At 36.7% G+C, this 19,382-nt stretch overlaps 4 protein-coding genes across 4 annotated transcripts in view; 2 read left to right on the forward strand and 2 right to left on the reverse strand.

Moving 5' to 3' along the window:
- LOC133841677 (exostosin-1) overlaps nucleotides 1-14,718 on the forward strand; it is an 81,450-nt gene extending 66,732 nt beyond the window's left edge. The window contains exons 6-10 of the mRNA XM_062274321.1: nucleotides 9,830-9,933; nucleotides 10,082-10,232; nucleotides 10,311-10,640; nucleotides 10,700-11,016; nucleotides 11,368-14,718. Coding sequence (XP_062130305.1) covers nucleotides 9,830-9,933; nucleotides 10,082-10,232; nucleotides 10,311-10,640; nucleotides 10,700-11,016; nucleotides 11,368-11,476 — 1,011 coding nt within the window. The 3' untranslated portion in view covers nucleotides 11,477-14,718. The remainder of the gene's footprint in view (nucleotides 1-9,829; nucleotides 9,934-10,081; nucleotides 10,233-10,310; nucleotides 10,641-10,699; nucleotides 11,017-11,367) is intronic.
- On the reverse strand, nucleotides 2-405 carry LOC133845319 (RING-box protein 1A-like). The gene has a single exon (XM_062279750.1). The coding sequence runs from the start codon at nucleotides 345-347 to the stop codon at nucleotides 39-41; it is 309 nt and encodes a 102-aa protein (XP_062135734.1). The 5' UTR covers nucleotides 348-405; the 3' UTR covers nucleotides 2-38.
- LOC133845318 (cathepsin L-like) lies at nucleotides 645-1,772 on the forward strand. The gene has a single exon (XM_062279749.1). The coding sequence runs from the start codon at nucleotides 660-662 to the stop codon at nucleotides 1,650-1,652; it is 993 nt and encodes a 330-aa protein (XP_062135733.1). The 5' UTR covers nucleotides 645-659; the 3' UTR covers nucleotides 1,653-1,772.
- Nucleotides 14,719-17,585: 2,867 nt separating the features above from the next.
- On the reverse strand, nucleotides 17,586-18,620 carry LOC133842174 (cathepsin L-like). Its single transcript, XM_062275164.1, has one exon. It carries the CDS (start codon nucleotides 18,591-18,593, stop codon nucleotides 17,637-17,639), a length of 957 nt encoding a protein of 318 aa, XP_062131148.1. The 5' UTR covers nucleotides 18,594-18,620; the 3' UTR covers nucleotides 17,586-17,636.
- Nucleotides 18,621-19,382: the final 762 nt, after the last annotated feature.

Consider the following 19,382-nt stretch of genomic DNA (forward strand, 5'->3'; position numbering starts at 1 on the left):
ATGCTTCATGAGATCAGCAGTCACTTGGGATTAAGGTTTCACTTCTGGAAATTCCATTCCTTATTGTCGAGGGGACACACTTGGTTCGTCTTTAGCCAAAGCGAAATACAATGGAAGTGGAAAGCATGATTGCAATCCCCCCAAACCACAATGCACTTCTCGCTGTTTTCTAGCGTCTGTTTCGCTTGACACTCGACGCAAGAATCCTTGATGTGATTTCGGCAAATAGCACAGTTGTCTACAACAATATCCCAAGCCCAAAGGGCAATCGCATTCCATTTATTCACCTTGAAGCGTTTCTTTTCGCCACTGCTGCTGTTGGTGGAGATCTTTTCCATTTCTTCCATCTTAGTCTTTATTATTCTAAAAAATAATAACTTAACCCTTCGAGTAGCTGGTATAAAATGAAATGTGAATCAAAAATATTTCCAATAAAATTGAAGATATTTCGAGCACTTGGTAAAATTTGATTGCGATAGACCCCTGGCCCGTATTTTTAGGTTTATAGGGGATAGTCTTATTCACTTATATTTATAGAAATTAGACTCATAATATTATAAGGGTAATTCACTTATGATCGGAGTATAAAAGTGACTACGTAAGAGCGGGAACTTATTACTCGTCAGTAGAATCCATTTGAAACAACACGGAAAAACAAAATGAAAGTTCCAATTAAGATTTTGATCCTTTTTGGAATAGTTTCCTGCACGGTGGCAAGAACATTAATCAACGAGGATTTGTCCTGGGATGCCTACAAAGTGAAATTCGACAAGGTCTACGAGGAAGAATCCGAAAATCAGTTGCATAGGAAGATCTTTGAGGACAATAAGAAAAACATTTATGACCACAACGGGCGTTGGCTGCCTGATAATGAAACTTACAAGATGGGAATCAACCAATTCAGCGACATGTTGGACGAGGAGTACAATGAAGCTGTAGACGCAGAAAACGACATCTACAATGACTCTGGAGACGTTGAATATGAATCCTCCGACACTTTATATAATATCTTGAATCCATCAATACCGCCAAACGTCAACTGGGCAGAAAAAGGCGTCGTCTCTCCGGTTGAAAACCAAGGACACTTCGACAACTCCTGGGCCTTTGCTGCAGCTGGAGTCGTTGAAAGTCGCCAGGCAATTAGTAGAAATAGTACGAAAGTGGTCCTCCTCTCCAAGCAAAATCTAATTGATTGCTGTTCTGCCACGAAGAATCGCTTGGCACGCGCTCTTGTTCGCATAAGGAGAATGGGAGGCATCGCCACTGAGGAATCGTATCCGTATCGCGGCAAAAATGGAAACTGTATTTATAACGCGGCCAACATTGGTGCTAAGATTAGAATAATCTTACAAGTGCTGCCTGGCGATGAGACTGCCTTGGCCATGAATGTTGCCAAAGGTCCAGTTGCTGCTGTCATCTCGAAGGAAGCCATCAAGAACTACAAAGGTGGCGTATTCAATAGTTCCAAATGTGGCGCCAGTCCAGATTTTTCAGTTCTCATTGTGGGATATGGTTCTTCTAAAAAATTAGGTGACTTTTGGATTATTAAGACTTCACTGGGTGCCCAATGGGGAGAAAAGGGTTACATGAGACTTGCTCGTAACAAGAACAATCTTTGTGGCATCACAAACAGGGCATTCTTTGCATACTGATTATTATCCCTTTATCATCTTATTTTAATCCTTTCTTTTAGATATTTAATGAAAAAGAATGCAAAATGTCATTTAATGAATAAAACAACCCTAATTTCTATTTATAATTAAGCTTAATACTTATGTTATAGCAAAGTTAGAACACTTGACAACCCTTTGGTACTTTATTTGTGTTTTGAATGTTTTCAAAATATAAACCCCACCATTGCTCACCCCGAGATTACTTGCAAAAAACTGTGATATTAATTAGTACAGTTGCGGTATTTTGAATCGATCGATGAGGGTTTATGTGGTGAACTTGCGCATATTGGGCATCTAAATCAGAGTATATAAGGGACCACCTTAATGGTTGCATTCACTTGTTTTCTTTTATGTATTTAGACTTTGACTTACTAACAGCAGTTACGTTTGCTCAGTGATACCAAGCACGGGCTTGTTGACTCGCAGACAAAGCAAAATCAATTTTTAACCACGAGGTTGTTGTTCCAAGAATCTTCAATTGTATTCGAAGAATAAAATGAAGGTGCCAATATTAGTTGCGGTCTTTTTAGGCATTGTTGTCTGTACTGCGGCAAGAATATTTAGCTACGACGATTTCACTTCGGATACCTACCAGGACGAGTCCGATGATCAGTTATTTAAGGCCTTCGAGAATAGACGAAACGATCGCAATTACTTTAGCAAAGAGTACGAAAAGTCTCTTGGCGCAGAAGATGACATAAACAATGAATTTAAGAATGTGGAAAGTTATTCACGAGGTTTGGAAATACCTGCATATATCAACTGGACACAAAGAGGCGTCGTCTCTCCAGTTGAGAATCAAGGAAACTATAAGAACTCGTGGGCGTTTGCTGCAGCTGGCGTCATTGAAAGTCGAAAAAATATAATAACTGGAAAGTTAGTCATCCTCTCGAAGCAAAATCTAGTTGATTGCTGCAAAGCAGGCACGACTTTCGCTCTCGGTTGCATATTGCATACAGGAGGTATTGACACTGAGAAGTCGTATCCATATCGCGGTCTCAAGGAAAATTGTCGATTCCAACGAAGCAATGTTGGCGCTAAAATCAAGAAGGTTTACCTAGTGAAGCCTGGCGATGAGCTTGATTTGGAAAAGAAAGTTGCCATGGGTCCCGTAGCTGCTGATATCTCAAGAGAAGCAATCTAGAAGTACACGGGCGGCGTCTACAACGCACCTTGCAAAGACACTAAAAACTATTCCGTTCTCGTTGTGGGCTATAGTAAAGAGTTCTGGATCCTCAAAACTTCGATGGGTGTCAATTGGGGAGAAAAGGGTTACATGAAGCTTGCTCGTAACAACAACAATCTTTGCGGTATTGCAAGCAGTGCTACGTTTCCTGGATTTTAGATATTATTTTTAAGGTGAAAGCTAATTAATATTTCAATAAACAAGCAAAAAAGCTACAGTCCAATGTAATCTACTTTGAGATACCCGCTACTTATTTTGAATAGTATATTTGCTTAAACTATGTCAAATAATATACTAAAATATACCTCTGAGTTCATGGTGCTCACACGGACAGACATAAAGATGGACAGACGGTCGATGCTGATCAAGAATATATATAATTTATGGGGTCCGAGATGCCAATTTCTGCCTGTTACATACAAAGTTCGGTAGCGAGTATAAAAAGAAATAGAAAGCACTCTCAATTTTAACAATTGACAATTGGTTAACAATCACAGCAGGTTTAATGAGCTATTTTTGAAAAAAAAAATCCTGTTAAAATGTTAAAATTATGAATAAATAATGATTACTATTTGTTTATTTATCCAAAAACAGAGTATCTGATAGTTTTAGATATGTTCAGTAATTTGATATCTCTAATTGAATAAAGTAAATCAGTTCCTAAATCAACTTTGACTATACCCCAAAGCAGTAGGAAATGTTATTTCAACATAATATAAAATTCTGTCCAGATTTCCCAATATTTATGCATAAATTTGTATGATATACATTATCCTTTGCTATGCTGCTGACTTATGCACGTTGACTTGTGTTTGTTGACTGCCTATCGTTGGTTAATAAAACAGAAAAGAAAGATACTTCTTTAAAGTACTTATGGTATATTCAAACCAAAAATACAAGCGTTAGCTCTTTCTCTCCTTCAGTCTATTCATTGTCAGTTTGTCAGTTCGGCTCTCAAAACTTGTTTGCCGTTGTCTTTTAAGCGAATTTGTCAAAGCTGCTCCCATAACTTCAGCTATGTATGCTAGCTACTAACTGTTGTAGTTGTTGTAGTTGTAGTTGTTGTTGTTGTTGTTGCTACTGTCTCTGTTGTTAAGACCCCGACATCGATGAAGTTTACCAGTCGCGACTTTTGCCCAACAATAATGACATCATCATCGTGAGCTTAAAGTTTTGAAGTTATGGCAAATGACGTTTACTTACGTTATAAGCCAGCCAACCAACCAACGAGCGAATGCCAAACAAAAAAAAAAAACACGGGTTGGAAAAACAAAATGCAAAAAAAAAGAAGCCAGTGAAAAATAACCCACTTAGCTTATAACTTTATGCTGTCCACCATCGATCAGAGTATCTCTAAACCCATTTACACATAGTTATGCAGATAAAAGTGTCCCAAACATTTTGCGAGTCGTGACTTAATTAACTTTGCGCCCAAAATCGATAAATATTTGCGCAAAACTTCTAAACCAAACAAATGGCCAACAACTTTATACTCTTTAGATATTTTTATACCTTGTCGATAACATTTTTATTTATATTAAATGTAAATTTCAAAGCACTTGCAGAATACGTATTTTGTATGCAGTCTGCACTGCACACTCTGCAGTAGTGTATTAAAACCAGTGCGATTAAAACAATATAAAACCAATTTTACTCGAATTCCATTTGGCATTTTGCATTGCTATATATGTATAATATTGTATACATGTATGTACATATATATTTTTATCGTTCTATTTGAATATTTGTTTCTGTCACATGCCAAAAACCACATTGCAAATAAATAAAAACGTTTCGAGTAATATTTTGCCTGGCTAAATGTTACTCTTCAAAGTCTTAGCAATTAATATTTATTTCAAATAGAAATAAATATTTCAAATCCCATTCGTAAGTATTTGTATTTATTTGCAAAAAGATTTAAATTAGAAAAGAAAAGTTATTAATATACTTTATTTAAGTGTGAAAATATAAGTGTACTCCGAATTCTCTTTACAACATATCAACACATTATTGAGAATCATTTGAAACGTGTTAATATTTTGCACACAATTTTTCACGTTTGTGAATTACATGCGAATTGTGTGTAGTCTGCAAATAAGCTCACAACAACTTACATATGTATTGTTGCAGGTTTATAAATGGTGCTGTGAATTTGTAAAATATTTACCATTTGCTATTTATTTAGTTCGGTATTTATTTTAAAATTAAAACAGTGCCAGGCTCCGGGACTGAGAATAATGTACTTTCCGTCGTTCTGTTTCCATTTGCTTATATGCAAATTGCCTAAAGGCATCCTTATTACGCATACGCCATGTTGTTCGGCATTAACTTTGTACTGCGCGACCTCGTCGTTTGTTAATTTTGAAGCAAAGCAAAGCAAAGCAGTTGCAAGTTTTCCGCTTCTCTCTCTCTCTCTCCCTCTCTCACTTGCTATCGCTTCCCTCTATTTTTTTGTTTGTTTTTATACTTTATGCAACTGCATCGGCAGCTGGCTAAAGTTGACGGCATTTACATTTTTCTCTCCCGCTCTACTCAGCATAAGTTAATTTAGTGTTTGTCTTATGCTGAGATCATGTTGTTGTTATGTTCTGTTCAGTTCTTCTCTTGTTGATGCGCTACTGATGTGTGTGTGTGTTCTGTACAACTGGCAGAAAACCAAAAAAATAAATAAATAAGACAGCAGCAACATCAGCAACTTTTACTCGGTGTCGTTGACTGCAACTTTTTGCCAACTGCCACTGCACTATGGGGAATTTGACCAGTTTTTGTTGTTCTGAATTAGAAATTAAAAACTCACTGAGATAATGTGTACAACTTTTTTTTAACTCTATTCAAAGTTTGATTTTTTTCTCCCAAAAAATAAACGTGGGCAAGAACTTCTTAATGTAACGATTTTACGAAATATATGCACAATATAAAAACTATGTTAGTATTAACAGACAGTAAAAACATGAGAGATTACCATCCAGTTAAAATTTGAATGAATAACCTATTTCTGATAAAAATATATTCAATTGAATAATGGTATATGTAATGCCATAGGCAACAGCTGACTTTAACAGCTGTTATGTTAAGGATGGACTGTTATGTAAAGGGTGGACTGTTAAGTTAACATTTCTGTAATGTTGCACTTCGATCTATTGTGAACATCAAAATATTACAAATTTGCACTTGCGAAACATGACTTCATGTCAAAGAAACCGGTCAAATTCCCCATAGTGCACTGCTGTGTATGTGACTGTATGTGTGTGAGTGTGTATGTGTGGTTGCTTGCATTTTATGTATGCAGCTGTCGACGCTTTGAACTTTTGCGCCCCAGAAACTATACAGCAAAACATCAGTAAATACGCTTTTCGTGCTTGTTTATGCGAATTCAAATGTGAATTCGTTTATACGTGTGTCGATTAAAGCAGCAAGATTGACAGATGCTATTTTATATTATAAACATGCCAAAAGTTAATCAATTTCAACAGAAATCTTCGAAAGTTAGTCGAACTACTTTAGCACATAAAAAGTAATTATTTCGTTTATAAAGCTTACCAGAATTAATTAAAGTCAACAAATAAATTCAAAAGAATAAATAAAATTTTAAAAGAATGCCAATTTCTTAAGAAGGAATATTAAATGGTACAAAATCACTTCAATATAGTATTTCAATAAAGAAAAAAGGGACAACAAAATTGCATAAGCTCTTCATTTGTAACTTGCAATTATTAATTCGTAGTTTATAATTCTGTTATTTAACTTTTATAAATATAAGATACTTTAATATTTATAAATATAATTTACCTACTCTTAACTCACCAAAAGTTAGTTGTCTACAAAGACAACTTTAAATAACTAAACCAGTTAACCAAAGCTTTTCTGTGTGAGCCTCTCCAATCAAGTTTCAGTGCATTTAACAACCACTTAATCTTAATCAGTAAAAGTAGCAGCGCATAAACGAAACTTTAAAATTTTGATAATTTCGGGGCTAGGGGAATAACGACAGTTCTTTTCATATCTTTTCATAGCAATTAATTTGAGTAAGTTTTGCTTTCGTTTTGTGTTTTAGTCGCATGCACATACACATGCTCTGTAATTTTGTATGGGCAGCTTTTAGGCAGAGCCAAATGCAATTTGCCAGCCCAAACTAGAGGGGAGAAGGATTTATCCTTGTGGTCGTGTGGGCTGCAGTCAAGCTACTTTGAGCTCAGCTCTAAATGGCACACACACATATCCATGTTGCATGCATTTGCATAACTCGCTGCCACGCCCATTCCGAAAATGCACTCACCTATTTTATTTGCACACATTATGCGCTCTATTGGGTTCTTGCACTCGGGTTACAGGTGCTCTCCCATACATTCCTTACCCCATCCCTCCGCAGTGGCTTAATCATCATCGCTGTTGGGAAAACCGTCGCACTCGCTCAGTTGCTTAAGTAGTTTGCGGGAAAAATCCCGAATAAAATGAAATTCAACTTCCAAGCACTTGAGCAAAGTCTCCGATGCTGGCAGGTGGCATGACATGTGGAGTTAACCGCGAAATGCAAAACGGGTAAGCGGGAGGAATATGCTGCCGAAAAGTAGGCAACGAAAATTTGTTGAGCTGCTCGAACTGGGCTTAAAGCCAATTAAAGCACTTTGTTAGCCAATTAAAATGGCACGCCAACATTTGCTGGTCTCTGACCCGGACCAGAGACGGGGACAAAACCTTTCGCATATATGCACGTTGCATAATTGAATCATAGACAAAACGAGGCGAGTCGCAACCAGGCAAGACGAGGCAAGTTGAGTCGAGTCGAGTCGAGTAGAGTTATGTAGAGTTTAGCTGAGCTGAGTTCGTTCCTCACTCGCTCTTAGCCACTCTCAATTATGCTGCAACGTCAACAGCAGCAAGATTGACTTAATTATGTCAAAAACACAAACCCACACACACAAGCATCCACAAGCACACATACATACACACACACTTATTCTCATGCATACTCGACTTGAAAAGGTAAATAAACACGCGCGTTGCATACTTTTAGGAGTCCGCAACGCGTTGCAACGAAGTTGAATGCCAGTGCGCCAAGCAACGGAGACATAACTCAAATGAAATAGATAGAGAATGGCGCAGATAGAGATAGATATAGAGGGGAGGCAGAGTGTGCAAAAGTGGTGAAGAAATTATAATTACTAAATAAAGCAGTCACTTGAGACAACAGCAGAAGGAGGGAAGCGATGTGGAGAAGCCCAACGTCAACTTCAATAAATAGTTAAAAAACAAAAGATGCTGCAGATACACTGAACCTTAAAGAGTTCACAAACTTGAAGAATTTATATTGTACATGAAGACTAGAAATTTAGAATTGTTTGTTTTAGATACTATCTGCATCAATTTTACAATCGTATATCAACATACACAGCAATTAATGTTTAGCCATTTATCATCGAGTCTAAACATTGAAGTGCAATAGACAGAGAAACCCATTTAGAAAATGCAAATTTATTCTCACATATCAACCTAAATGGAATTGAATGAATTATTTCTTGTTCATTCACAACACACAATTTAAAGAACAGTTTCAATTCAATACGCAAATAAATATTTTTGGTAATATTATGCTATTTATGATAAATTATTATAAAGTATACAATTTAATGCCTTGTACAATTGTATAATTAATATGCTTACAAAAATATTTATTCAATTTCGAATATATAATGATAATTGGTTATTAGTTATGGTGCACAATAGTGCATCCCTGGTTATCGATATTAAGAACGATTGAATATCGATATATCGGCGAGGAACACACAATTGCAACAGAAGCACTTGTCAATATTTTAATTTATGTACTTTTGAATATGCAACTAATTTAAACTAAGTGATTATATAAAACATTCAAATACATACTTCAATCAAACTTCAGTAAATGACAACTCCAAATGGTGTGTGTTTAATTATACAAGCTGATCAAAGGGTTATAGAATGCATAAATGTTGTACTGGCATTATCTATTCCAAGCAGGTGATATTTCAATGCAATTTAAATGCAGCTATTCTTCTGTTGAAATGTTTTATCCTCATTTTCCTGGTGCACTCACACACAAAAGCGCGTGCCAGAAAAACGCGATGAGTTGAGCCCGCTTTAGAGCTGGCTGCCATTGCCAGCACATTTCCCAACTGCATTTCCTTCTGCTGCATGCTGCACGTCGCACTCGTAACTTGCTGTTAGTCCGAGGTAGGGACTAGCAATTATAATGGCATGTGCCCGACCTGACTGTGGACTACGGACTACGGACTCAACAAACAGAGTCGAAAGGATGCAGCATCGCAGTCTCACTCTCTCTCCCTCTGTCGTTCGCACTGTGGTTTATGTGTACAACTAATTTTGCATGGCATACTTTTAGGCATACATACATAATTCTCACTTTGAGCGACAAATTAACGGGCGTTAATGACACGCCTCCCTACTAAACTCGCAGCGTATACTCCCCAGTTGCTTTGTCTAACACTTGAGAGATGTTGGCACCCAACAGGGGGGAGCGGGGGTGTGCGGCAACTTCCTGTGCTGCTTCCCTTGCGCAAGCGGAAACTGCGGCCAGCTATCCACGCGTTGAGGGAGGCACAAAGCCGTTTCCACTGGGAGGTTGCTTGGTTGGCTGCCAGCTGCGTCAAGCGGAAAATTAGGCAACAGCTTTTGGTAGCCTTTGAATTAATGTACACAAAATCCAACTGACAGACAAACCAACTGACAGAAAGACAGTCAGTCTGACAAACGAACTGACAGTTTAAGCGGCTGGCGTCGAGTGCCATTGAAAACGCAATTTGGCCGGCAATTGAAGTGTAGAGCCGTTCATTAAGCAATCAATTGCCAATCGGCTTGCCACTTGAGTTCTTCTGGCCATTAAGCAGCACAGTTTGATTTGCCCTTCTCCATTCCCTTGTCTCCTTTCACATCTTGCTAGCATCTAACTATCTGGTCCATCTCTCATTCACAGATCATTCGCGAGCGTCTGCCCGATTATCCAGTGCGAAGTCAGCTTGTTTGGAATACAGCACCAGGCGCGCTTCTTACTTTGCCCACATTCGCCGATAGTTCTAGGTAAGATTTATACACCACGTGGACTAATAAACACTGTAGCGATTCAAGGACGCCTTCGACGGATAATTAAATTTACATTGCAAGCTCCGTTTTGTGGGTCGCTGCGAAGTGTTTCGCCATTAACCTAATTGCCATTTGGCCATTTCAGATTTATGCCCTTTCAACTGAATGCGATGGGTGTGGAGCCGCGTCACAACTACACGGCTGTTATCTATGTGCAAATTGGCGCCGCCCTCGGACCCAATGCGGCGCTCTATAAGCTAGTCAGGACCATAACGAAGAGCCAATTTGTCGATAGAGTGAGTATCGAGCAATTAGTTTTGGGCAATTGCAAATTGCAGTCTGAGCATCGATTTCGTTTACGTATTGTGTTCCAGATACTCATTCTGTGGGCCGCCGATCGACCGCTGCCATTGAAGAAACGCTGGCCACCCACTTTCCACATCCCATTGCATGTCATCGCCTTGGGGGGCAGCTCGCGTGCCGTCGCCGGATCTCCAACGGCTCAAAGTGGGCCAGAGGCAAGGCCAAGTATTTCGCAGCGATTCCTGCCCTATGAGGAGATACAGACGGATGCAGTGCTGTCGCTCGATGAGGATGCCATTCTCAATACGGATGAACTAGACTTTGCCTACACGGTGTGGCGAGACTTTCCCGAGCGCATTGTTGGCTATCCGGCAAGAGCGCATTTCTGGGATGATTCCAAGGTGAGAGTGCAGATAAAAGAAGAAGTGTGGAGATTGACTAATTACATTGTGATTTTCAGAACGCATGGGGCTATACGTCCAAGTGGACGAACTACTATTCGATTGTCCTAACCGGAGCGGCGTTTTATCACCGCTATTACAACTACTTGTATACCAATTGGCTGTCGTTGCTGCTATTAAAGACTGTACAGCAGTCCTCCAACTGTGAGGATATCCTAATGAACCTGCTGGTCTCGCATGTGACCAGAAAACCGCCGATCAAAGTGACGCAGCGCAAGGGTTACAAGGACCGGGAGACGGGTCGATCGCCCTGGAATGATCCCGATCATTTCATACAGAGACAAAGCTGTCTCAACACCTTCGCAGCTGTCTTTGGGTAAGTGGAAATAGATCTGAGATAATTCTATCAGCGCATTTCAGACGAGCATATTTGAAGTGCCACTTTTTGCAAACGCGATGAAAAAATTAATGGTGGCAGAATGGGTTCTAATGCTGGTTTTTTGGTTTTACTTTATCTTGGATGTGTGCCAATGTCATTATTTGGTATTTATTAGTACTTGCTTAAATTTAATGAGGTAATGAGGTTCGCACAAAAAGTGTGAGAACTTCATGCGAATGTCAAAAAAAGTGTCACTCAAAGTGCGCTCGTCTGAACCATCTCTATACATAAGTAGTAATAACTTATCTTTTTCTTTCATTTTCTTCCTTTTTTTATGCATTTGTATAGCTACATGCCGCTCATACGTTCCAATTTGCGTATGGATCCCATGCTATATCGTGATCCAGTGTCAAATCTGCGCAAAAAGTATCGCCAAATTGAATTGGTTGGCAGCTAGCGTTATGTGCAAATTGGCAACAGCTACAAACGTTAAGAGTACTGAGACTCCACCCCAAAAAAACCAAAACAAATACACACACACACACACAGTCACATACACATGATAAACTGCTGTTTATCGACGCTGCTAAGCGCCGCAAACTATGTTAATTATTATTAGTAGCAAAATTAGTTAGGATTTATGAAGCGTATATCTGTATATGTATATGTATGTAACTAAATAGCATTCAGCGTTGCAATGATATATAAACGTAGTTATATATAACAATCCCAACAAACATAAACACACACACACATAGACAGCAGATTTGTATATGTACATATATAAACAATTATAATTCTGATTAGCCTTAGTTAAGCAAGCGAGGAAATGCCATTTTTTGCTAATTTCAAATTAGCCTTGCAAATTTTCGATATCTATATATATATACGATATATATATATATATATGAATGCATAAATATAAGTAGATGATTTTGTACTGTGTAAAAGCGACGCGTTTGATTTTTGTATGTGTAAATGTTTTGTATGTCTGCTAAATGTAATTGTAATTGTTGTAACTCTACGATGTGAAGATAATGAACATGATATGATATGAATATGTATGTATATGTATAGTTAGTTAGTGTTGTTTCCGATGTGTGTATCTGTAGCCATTCTTTGATTGACTTGATTGATGGCAAATGTTTAGGCTTAAGCTTGCAAAACGATATTCCTTATCAATAATTATCGAAATACTTAAGAATACCAATGGAAATTGTGGCCATTAAACTGCAACAATAACAACAACAACAACAACAACAACAAAACTCATTAGCCATGATTCAATGTGCACAAACAAAACGAACTGGATAAACAACAACATACAAATTAAGAAATAATTTATGTTAATGTCTTTATTCAGATTTGTGTAACTGTTTAAGCAATAATTTCTTATAGACTATGTTTTTGGTTTGTATTATTGAAGTGTGCAATTTCTTTTATACTGAAGTGAATTCGATAATCTGTAATTCTGTAAATCGGATATAGCTTTAGCTTACATATATAACGCGGCCATTTAGTGTAGCAATCGATTACCATTTATATACATAAATAGTATAAATATGCAATTCAATAAGTTCTACGCTCGCATATCAAATGCATACATATGACGGTTTTTGTACTCTATTTTTGTAGTTTTGGAAATTCTATATTATTATTTCAAATTGTAGCATAAATTAAACCGACATACATACATATTTTTACAAAAATATACAAAGCAATGAAAAACTAACTATAATATTTGTTTTATTTTATTGTCAATTTTGGTTTATTGTAACATGAAATTCGTTTTTATTATTATTGGTTGTTACAAGCGTGCAGGGCAATAAGAGTAGAAACCTATACACGCACATCCCCAAGACACACACACACAGCCATATACACAGAGAAGAAAACTACAGCATACGTAATATAGTATGTAGCGAAAATGCAATAATGTTTAGCCTGAACATATCAATTGAGTTTGCTGGCAACGTTGCTTCCTCACATGAAAATCAAATAAAATCCAAGAAAATCTAACTATAAAAAAAAGAAATCAGCAAGAGAAGAATCATAAAGATTCAGTGTGGAACGTTGCCGCAACTCTGGACTGCCAAGCAAATTGTTTAGCATTTAGCATTTATCATTGCGAATGCTTATCAGAGTAATAGTACATATACAAACACAAATACAAATGCAAATACGCATACACGAATGCAGTATGCTAAATACGTGTGTGAATGAAAGACAGACAGACGGACAGACGGACAGACAGACAGACAGACAGACAGACAGACGGACGGAGAGACACGAATGCAATGAATGCGCCCTATCAGCAGGCATCAGCATGCACATAAATCAAATATTTCAAACATTTTACTGCGTTTACTGCTAAATAATAATCAAAAATTCCAGGCTGAGGACACCAACACCCATACTCAGACATACACACACGTACACACATGTATACTAAACATACACACATTTCTATTCATACAATTTTTGTACAGTGCGTTTACCTTTTGTATCTGGGTGTAAAATATTTGTATTATACGCGTATTTTATATTTGACACTAAACAGTAACAGAAACAGACTATGTCTCTTTTTATACATATTTAACAAAGAAAAACAAAAACGAAAACGAAAACTAAGGAAACTGACCAAAATAAAACAAAACTTAATACACGAAAAAAAAATACAAAAATACACAACACATGAAATTTAAAGAAATGCATAAATATTTCGCCTGTCCCTCAACAGTTATAATTAATATAAATAAAAAGAAATATTACATACGCAGCTACCAAAATGTTAATCAACAATATTGCATATACATATGTATGTATGATTAACAAAACTAAATTAAAGGAGAATACAAAATATAAATGTTGTGATACGATTAATACATACACACACACACACTTATATAAAGTAAATACTCATATGATGTATTTGCAGCTTTCAGTTGTTCTCGCATTTCGTTTTACTGTTGGAAAATGCCATGTATTTTCAATTTATTACATTTGCATTTTAAAGATAATTGAGCATAATCAATTATTTTGCCACATTTAACACATGAGAGCCAACCACAAACACACACACACACACTGCGCGCACAAAATGCGACAAAAAAAAAGAAAACATTTCAATTTTTTCCTCACACTTCATATGCAGATTTAAATGCAGACATTGAATCAGTTCTCGATTGAAAAGAATGAAAAATAAATAAAAATGATGAAATAAACATTCGAACGTTAATGGACATGTGAATAGGTCTGAGTTCAAGTTACATTTGCTACAGCTTATGCAAGTGAAAACTGAATTGACATCTAGACAGGCAAAACATTAATTTTATTTTGTCATTCAATTTATTTCAATGTTGACTTAGCATTACAATTTCAATTTGCGTCCAACGATAGAAAAGGGCCTAAGAAGTGAGACAATAACGAGCAATGAGAGTTAAGATCCAAGCTATTAAAATAGAGGAGCCCATTTTCACTAAGTTAATTAGTCGTAGCTTATGTTTAATTAGCAAATAAATATTTTGTATCTATTCACTTGACCATCAGCCATTCCATTTCCAACACAATGAATTTGTGTCACTTTTGCAATTTGATTTAATTACACTTTTTTGTTGTAGTTATATATAGACATAAACGAGGCAGCAATTTGATGTGTCAAATCAGATTCCAATTGGGACATGCGCCCGAGAGTAGCAACAGTTTTAAATTTTCCATAAAAAACTTTTCTATTGTACATATGGACACTTGAAATACATGTTTTTGTAATACATACGTTAAGCTGCTAACATGCGATAATTATCTTAAATGTGCTTAAACTATTACAAAGTAAAGATTGTTAAAGCTTAAGGCATCATATTATTGGGCGAAACAACATGTAAATTACATAAAGAAAATCTTCACTCTAGTAAGCAAAGTAAATCATAATAATAATAATAAATACAAAATTATGAAATTATCGAAGAGCAGCTCGCGCCGAAACAGCAAAAATAATAATAATAACTACAATAAATATAATAATAACAAACATAAAAGAACAAATGTGATTTTTGAATAAAAATTAAATGAGACGAAACTCAACGATGCCTTTTTATTTTCTCAAATAGTATTTGCCTTTGGCAGCTGCGATAGTTCACGTCCAATTATCGATAGCTAGATAACTTCGATTACTCAACGGAACCATGTGTGCCATGTGGAGACTGCGGCAGTTCTTTTCAACCACACACACATGCATTAAGGTATGGCATATATGTAATTGTGACAAATGTAAACTTTGTGAGTAAAATTCTGCAGTCCGTCGATATGAATATGCAAGGTTTCTTTAAATGCTTTAACAGAATTTTTAAAAAGGTTTTGGTCAATATTAGAATAGACGCGAATTTTAATGAAATTGTAAGTGATACCAAAAAAATTGGCGAAAATTAGACGCTGAGACTGAATTTGAAACTTGCAGACCCCTAAGACTTCGTAAAACTCCAAAAAGTTTTAATTATAAACCATTTATTTTTTACCCGTTACCCATACGGTAATGTATGTATGTATGTAATGTAATGTATGAAACAGATAGAAGGAAGCATCTTCGACCCTACAATTTTAAATATTCTTGATGAGCGTTAACAGCCCAGACGATGTAGCCATGTTCGTCTGTCCGTACGAAACACTCTATGTCAGAGTTTATAAGAGATATTTCCATAATTTTTTGACAACATTGGTTGTTTTTAAGAAAAAGTCGTCTTCATTGTTATTAATCTTTGTTTTAATAAAGTATGTACAAATTTTGTTCGTGTTTTATTTTTCTCAGTAACTGCTAAGCAGAAGCTATTTAGTATCTTAATTCCTAAATATTATCGTGTTTTGTATATTTCAATATTAATGGTAATATTATCTTAGTACTGTAAAACTAGAGAACAAATGTTTCGATCAAAATGAACAATTTAGAATATTCGTTAAAAATTTGAAATAGTTTTTTATGATTTGTTAAAAAAGAGGCTCTTCATAGTTTTCGCGCACAGGCTCTGCCGGCTTGACACTGATCATACACATTCACAGACTCGAAAAGAGAATAAAAAGCACAACATGTGGTTTCTTATTCATTTGTCTCACTTCATTTCCATTAAATTCAAGTATAAAGTGATGAATAAATGTTATTCTTTAGACTCACACCTTTATTATCTGTCTGCGATAGCTACTCACCATTAAGTAACTAATGTACTTTCTATTAACACATCTAATAAAAGAAGCACACAAACTCGACACCTTTTCAAAAGTTACTTCAACGAATTAGCAAAGTTTTTACTCCCGTTGCAAGGACACGAACATACACCTTCGCTTTTCACCCAGTCAGACAAACGCTTGTGCAAGCATACATACATATATGTAAACACCAGAAACTTTTACCCAGCAATTCCTTGCACTTGTAAATTAATAAATTGCTACACGTCGTGTCTCCAAGTCGACTGTTGCAACTGCAACAGTAACAGCGACGCGTGGTTAGGCGACGCCGACTAAAAGCACGCAATGAAATTTCGCGGTTATTGCACATTTTTGCCATCATTTCGATACCTGCGCTTGAATCACACTTTACTCATTTTTCTTGGCGCTCTTTGTAATAATTTGCATATTCTTCCCTTGTTTTAAAGGAGAAGCAAACTTTCGAAGAAGTGCAAAAACAATGTCAACTTTAATTTGCCAAACATGATAAATTTTGTATTGTTTGGTTGTGCACTGTTTATTGGAAATTTCAAATGGTTGCAAGGAAAAGTCTTTACTTTATAATTCATCAGTTTCTCCGAAGGTTTCTCCCATGAATCATATAGTAAAAAATGTCTAAAAAGAAATTTAAAACAAAGAATTAATAAGTCTCCTTATGAATATTTGAATTTTTAACTTTTGATTGCGGACCAGCTTCAGATAACCTTTATCTCTCCACGATGATCTTTAGAATGCCCATAACCCACAATGAGCACAGCATATTCAGAAGACTTTCTACAAGTCGGATTATCATACACGCCTCGCTTGAAGAACTTTATGGTTTCTCAAGATCTAGCCAAGATCTGTTCATTACCGGTCGCACTCCGGAGGTAATTCTATTCTATACCTTGGAATATGTGGATATACCTTAGAGCATTCATAATCTTATTGCACTTTTGGTTTGCACAATCGACCAATTGTCGACCCTGAGTTATTGAAGTGTGCCTCCTGATCCACAGGGATAGCACCCAAAGTCCTCCAGTCGACATGATTCTTCTCGCTAACGTCCTCTTCTTGTACAACAAGAACTCCTGTCGAACTCCTTTTCTAGCAAATCCGTATATCCGTCGTATATGTATTTCCGTACATTTCCTGCCAGCACAAAGTTATAATACTCTTCTACCCTATGGGTAGCGGATATACAATAAAAAAGATTGTAATGTTATTCTATTTATCTTATAATAAAATTTATGGTCTTAAAAGTATGATTTTTTTCTCTTTTTAATACGAATTTGTTCTCTGAAATCAAGGTCTGTTTTCTAACTTCAAAAATTCTTAGTGTTAAGAGTGAAGTCTTAATTATAGAATTTTTTATTTAATAAGTAAAGCGAATTCAATAAATTTGCTCACAATACAAACTATGTTATCTAAATGTCTGGAAAATAAGCCCTGCTTGCAATGCCACAGAGATTATTCTTATTGCGAGCCAGCTTCAGATAACCCTTCTCTCCCCAGGATGTGCCCAAAGATGTTTTCAGTAGCCAGTACTCTCCGAAACTTTTCGAATGTCCGTAGCCCACAATGAGTACAGCATATTCTGGCGACTTTCTGCAATCCGGATTGTGGAACACGCCGCTCCTATAGAACCTTATGGCATCTCGAGAGATCATGGCGGCAACGGGTCCTTTGGCCACATGTTTAGCCAAGGCTCGCTCATTACCGGTGGAACTATGGTGGTATTTTCGAATGGAGGCGCTGATTAACCTTTTATTGAATTTGCAGTGACCTTTAACACCACGATATGGATAAGCTCTCTCCGCTTCGATGCCCCTCTTGCTCTTGATGTACTTAAGAGCTCTCCATATGCTATCGTGCTTGTTACTTGTGCAATCGATCAATTGCTGTTTGGATAACTCCAACAATACGCCAGTGGATACAAATTTTCTGCTTTCCACAACACCGGCTGTGGCAAAAGCCCACGAGTTGTTAAAGTGTCCCTCTTGCTTCACAGGCGTAACAGCTCCCAAAGTCCTCCAGTCAACCTCATCTTTGTAACCCTCCAGCACGTCGTCATCCTTATGGGTGAATTCAAGGTCTTCGATCTCTGGACTATCAAACATGGCATCAAACTCCTTGTCCAGTAAATCCGTATACTCGTTGAAGCCCATTTCGTATGTTGCAAAGCCGGTTGCAAAGCGTTCGTTGTGGGTGTCGATAATTCGTTTGTTATCCTCGAATACTTGCATGCGAAAACGTTCTTCGAACTCATTATCGTAGCTCTTATTGAATTCCTGCTTGAATGCTTCCCACTTTGCCAGTGTTATCCTGGCCTGGGAATAAGCCAGCAATCCCAACAACGTCGCCAAGAAGAACTTTGTATTCATTGTGCACCAGAAACTTAACTGCAGTTTGCATTGCAAAGTGCATCTTATATAGCAACTGTATTAGAAGAAGAATTTTAATTAATTGTGACTCAAGCTCGATAAGTCCCGTATGAATTTATTAATCCGACCGCAAGCAACATTAATTAAAAGATTTGATTTTGTTTGTACATAATTTGATTATGAATAACTTCACAAGTTTACTATTTCTAGCGGTTCATAATAAACTATTTGCCATTTGTTATTTATAACAAAATTCCATTTGTAAAATAATAATAAACAAGTAAGAAAGCTACAGTCGAGTGAGCTCAACTGTGAGATACCCGCTTCCCCTTTTGAATAAAAGCAAATTATTGCTTACCTCAAAAATACTGAAAATGTCAAATGAGTGCAAAATATATTAGATTGTCAGCCAAAGCAACTAAGACCCCTAGTAAGTAGGCGTTTTTGCCCATACAAAAGTATTTCTGTAATAACTTCGCAACCAAATTTTTCTTATATTGTTCACACAGACTATAGTCATGTTATTATTGAATATACCAAAATTTAAAATTACGCTTGTTATTTGATTATTGTCGATTTGCGGCGGCGGAAGTGGGCGTGGCAAAAATTGGAAACAAACGTGATCTTCGTGCCAACATAACAAATGCTGTCGAAAATTATAGTTCTGACAGACGGACATGGCTAGATCGTCTCGGCTGTTGGCTCTGACCAAGAATATATACTTTATACGGCACAAAGTTATAATACTCTTTTATGGTACCTTATGAGCACCGGGTATAAAAATGTATA

Source organism: Drosophila sulfurigaster, chromosome 3, assembly GCF_023558435.1.
Source record: "Drosophila sulfurigaster albostrigata strain 15112-1811.04 chromosome 3, ASM2355843v2, whole genome shotgun sequence".
In the NCBI taxonomy this organism is placed as follows: domain Eukaryota; kingdom Metazoa; phylum Arthropoda; class Insecta; order Diptera; family Drosophilidae; genus Drosophila; species Drosophila sulfurigaster.

What these genes read in the sequence shown, in the direction of transcription:
- LOC133845318 (XM_062279749.1), top strand. Translation starts at nt 660, where the DNA reads ATGAAAGTTCCAATTAAGATTTTGATCCTTTTTGGAATAGTTTCCTGC.
- LOC133845319 (XM_062279750.1), bottom strand. Translation starts at nt 347, where the DNA reads ATGGAAGAAATGGAAAAGATCTCCACCAACAGCAGCAGTGGCGAAAAG.
- LOC133842174 (XM_062275164.1), bottom strand. Translation starts at nt 18,593, where the DNA reads ATGAATACAAAGTTCTTCTTGGCGACGTTGTTGGGATTGCTGGCTTAT.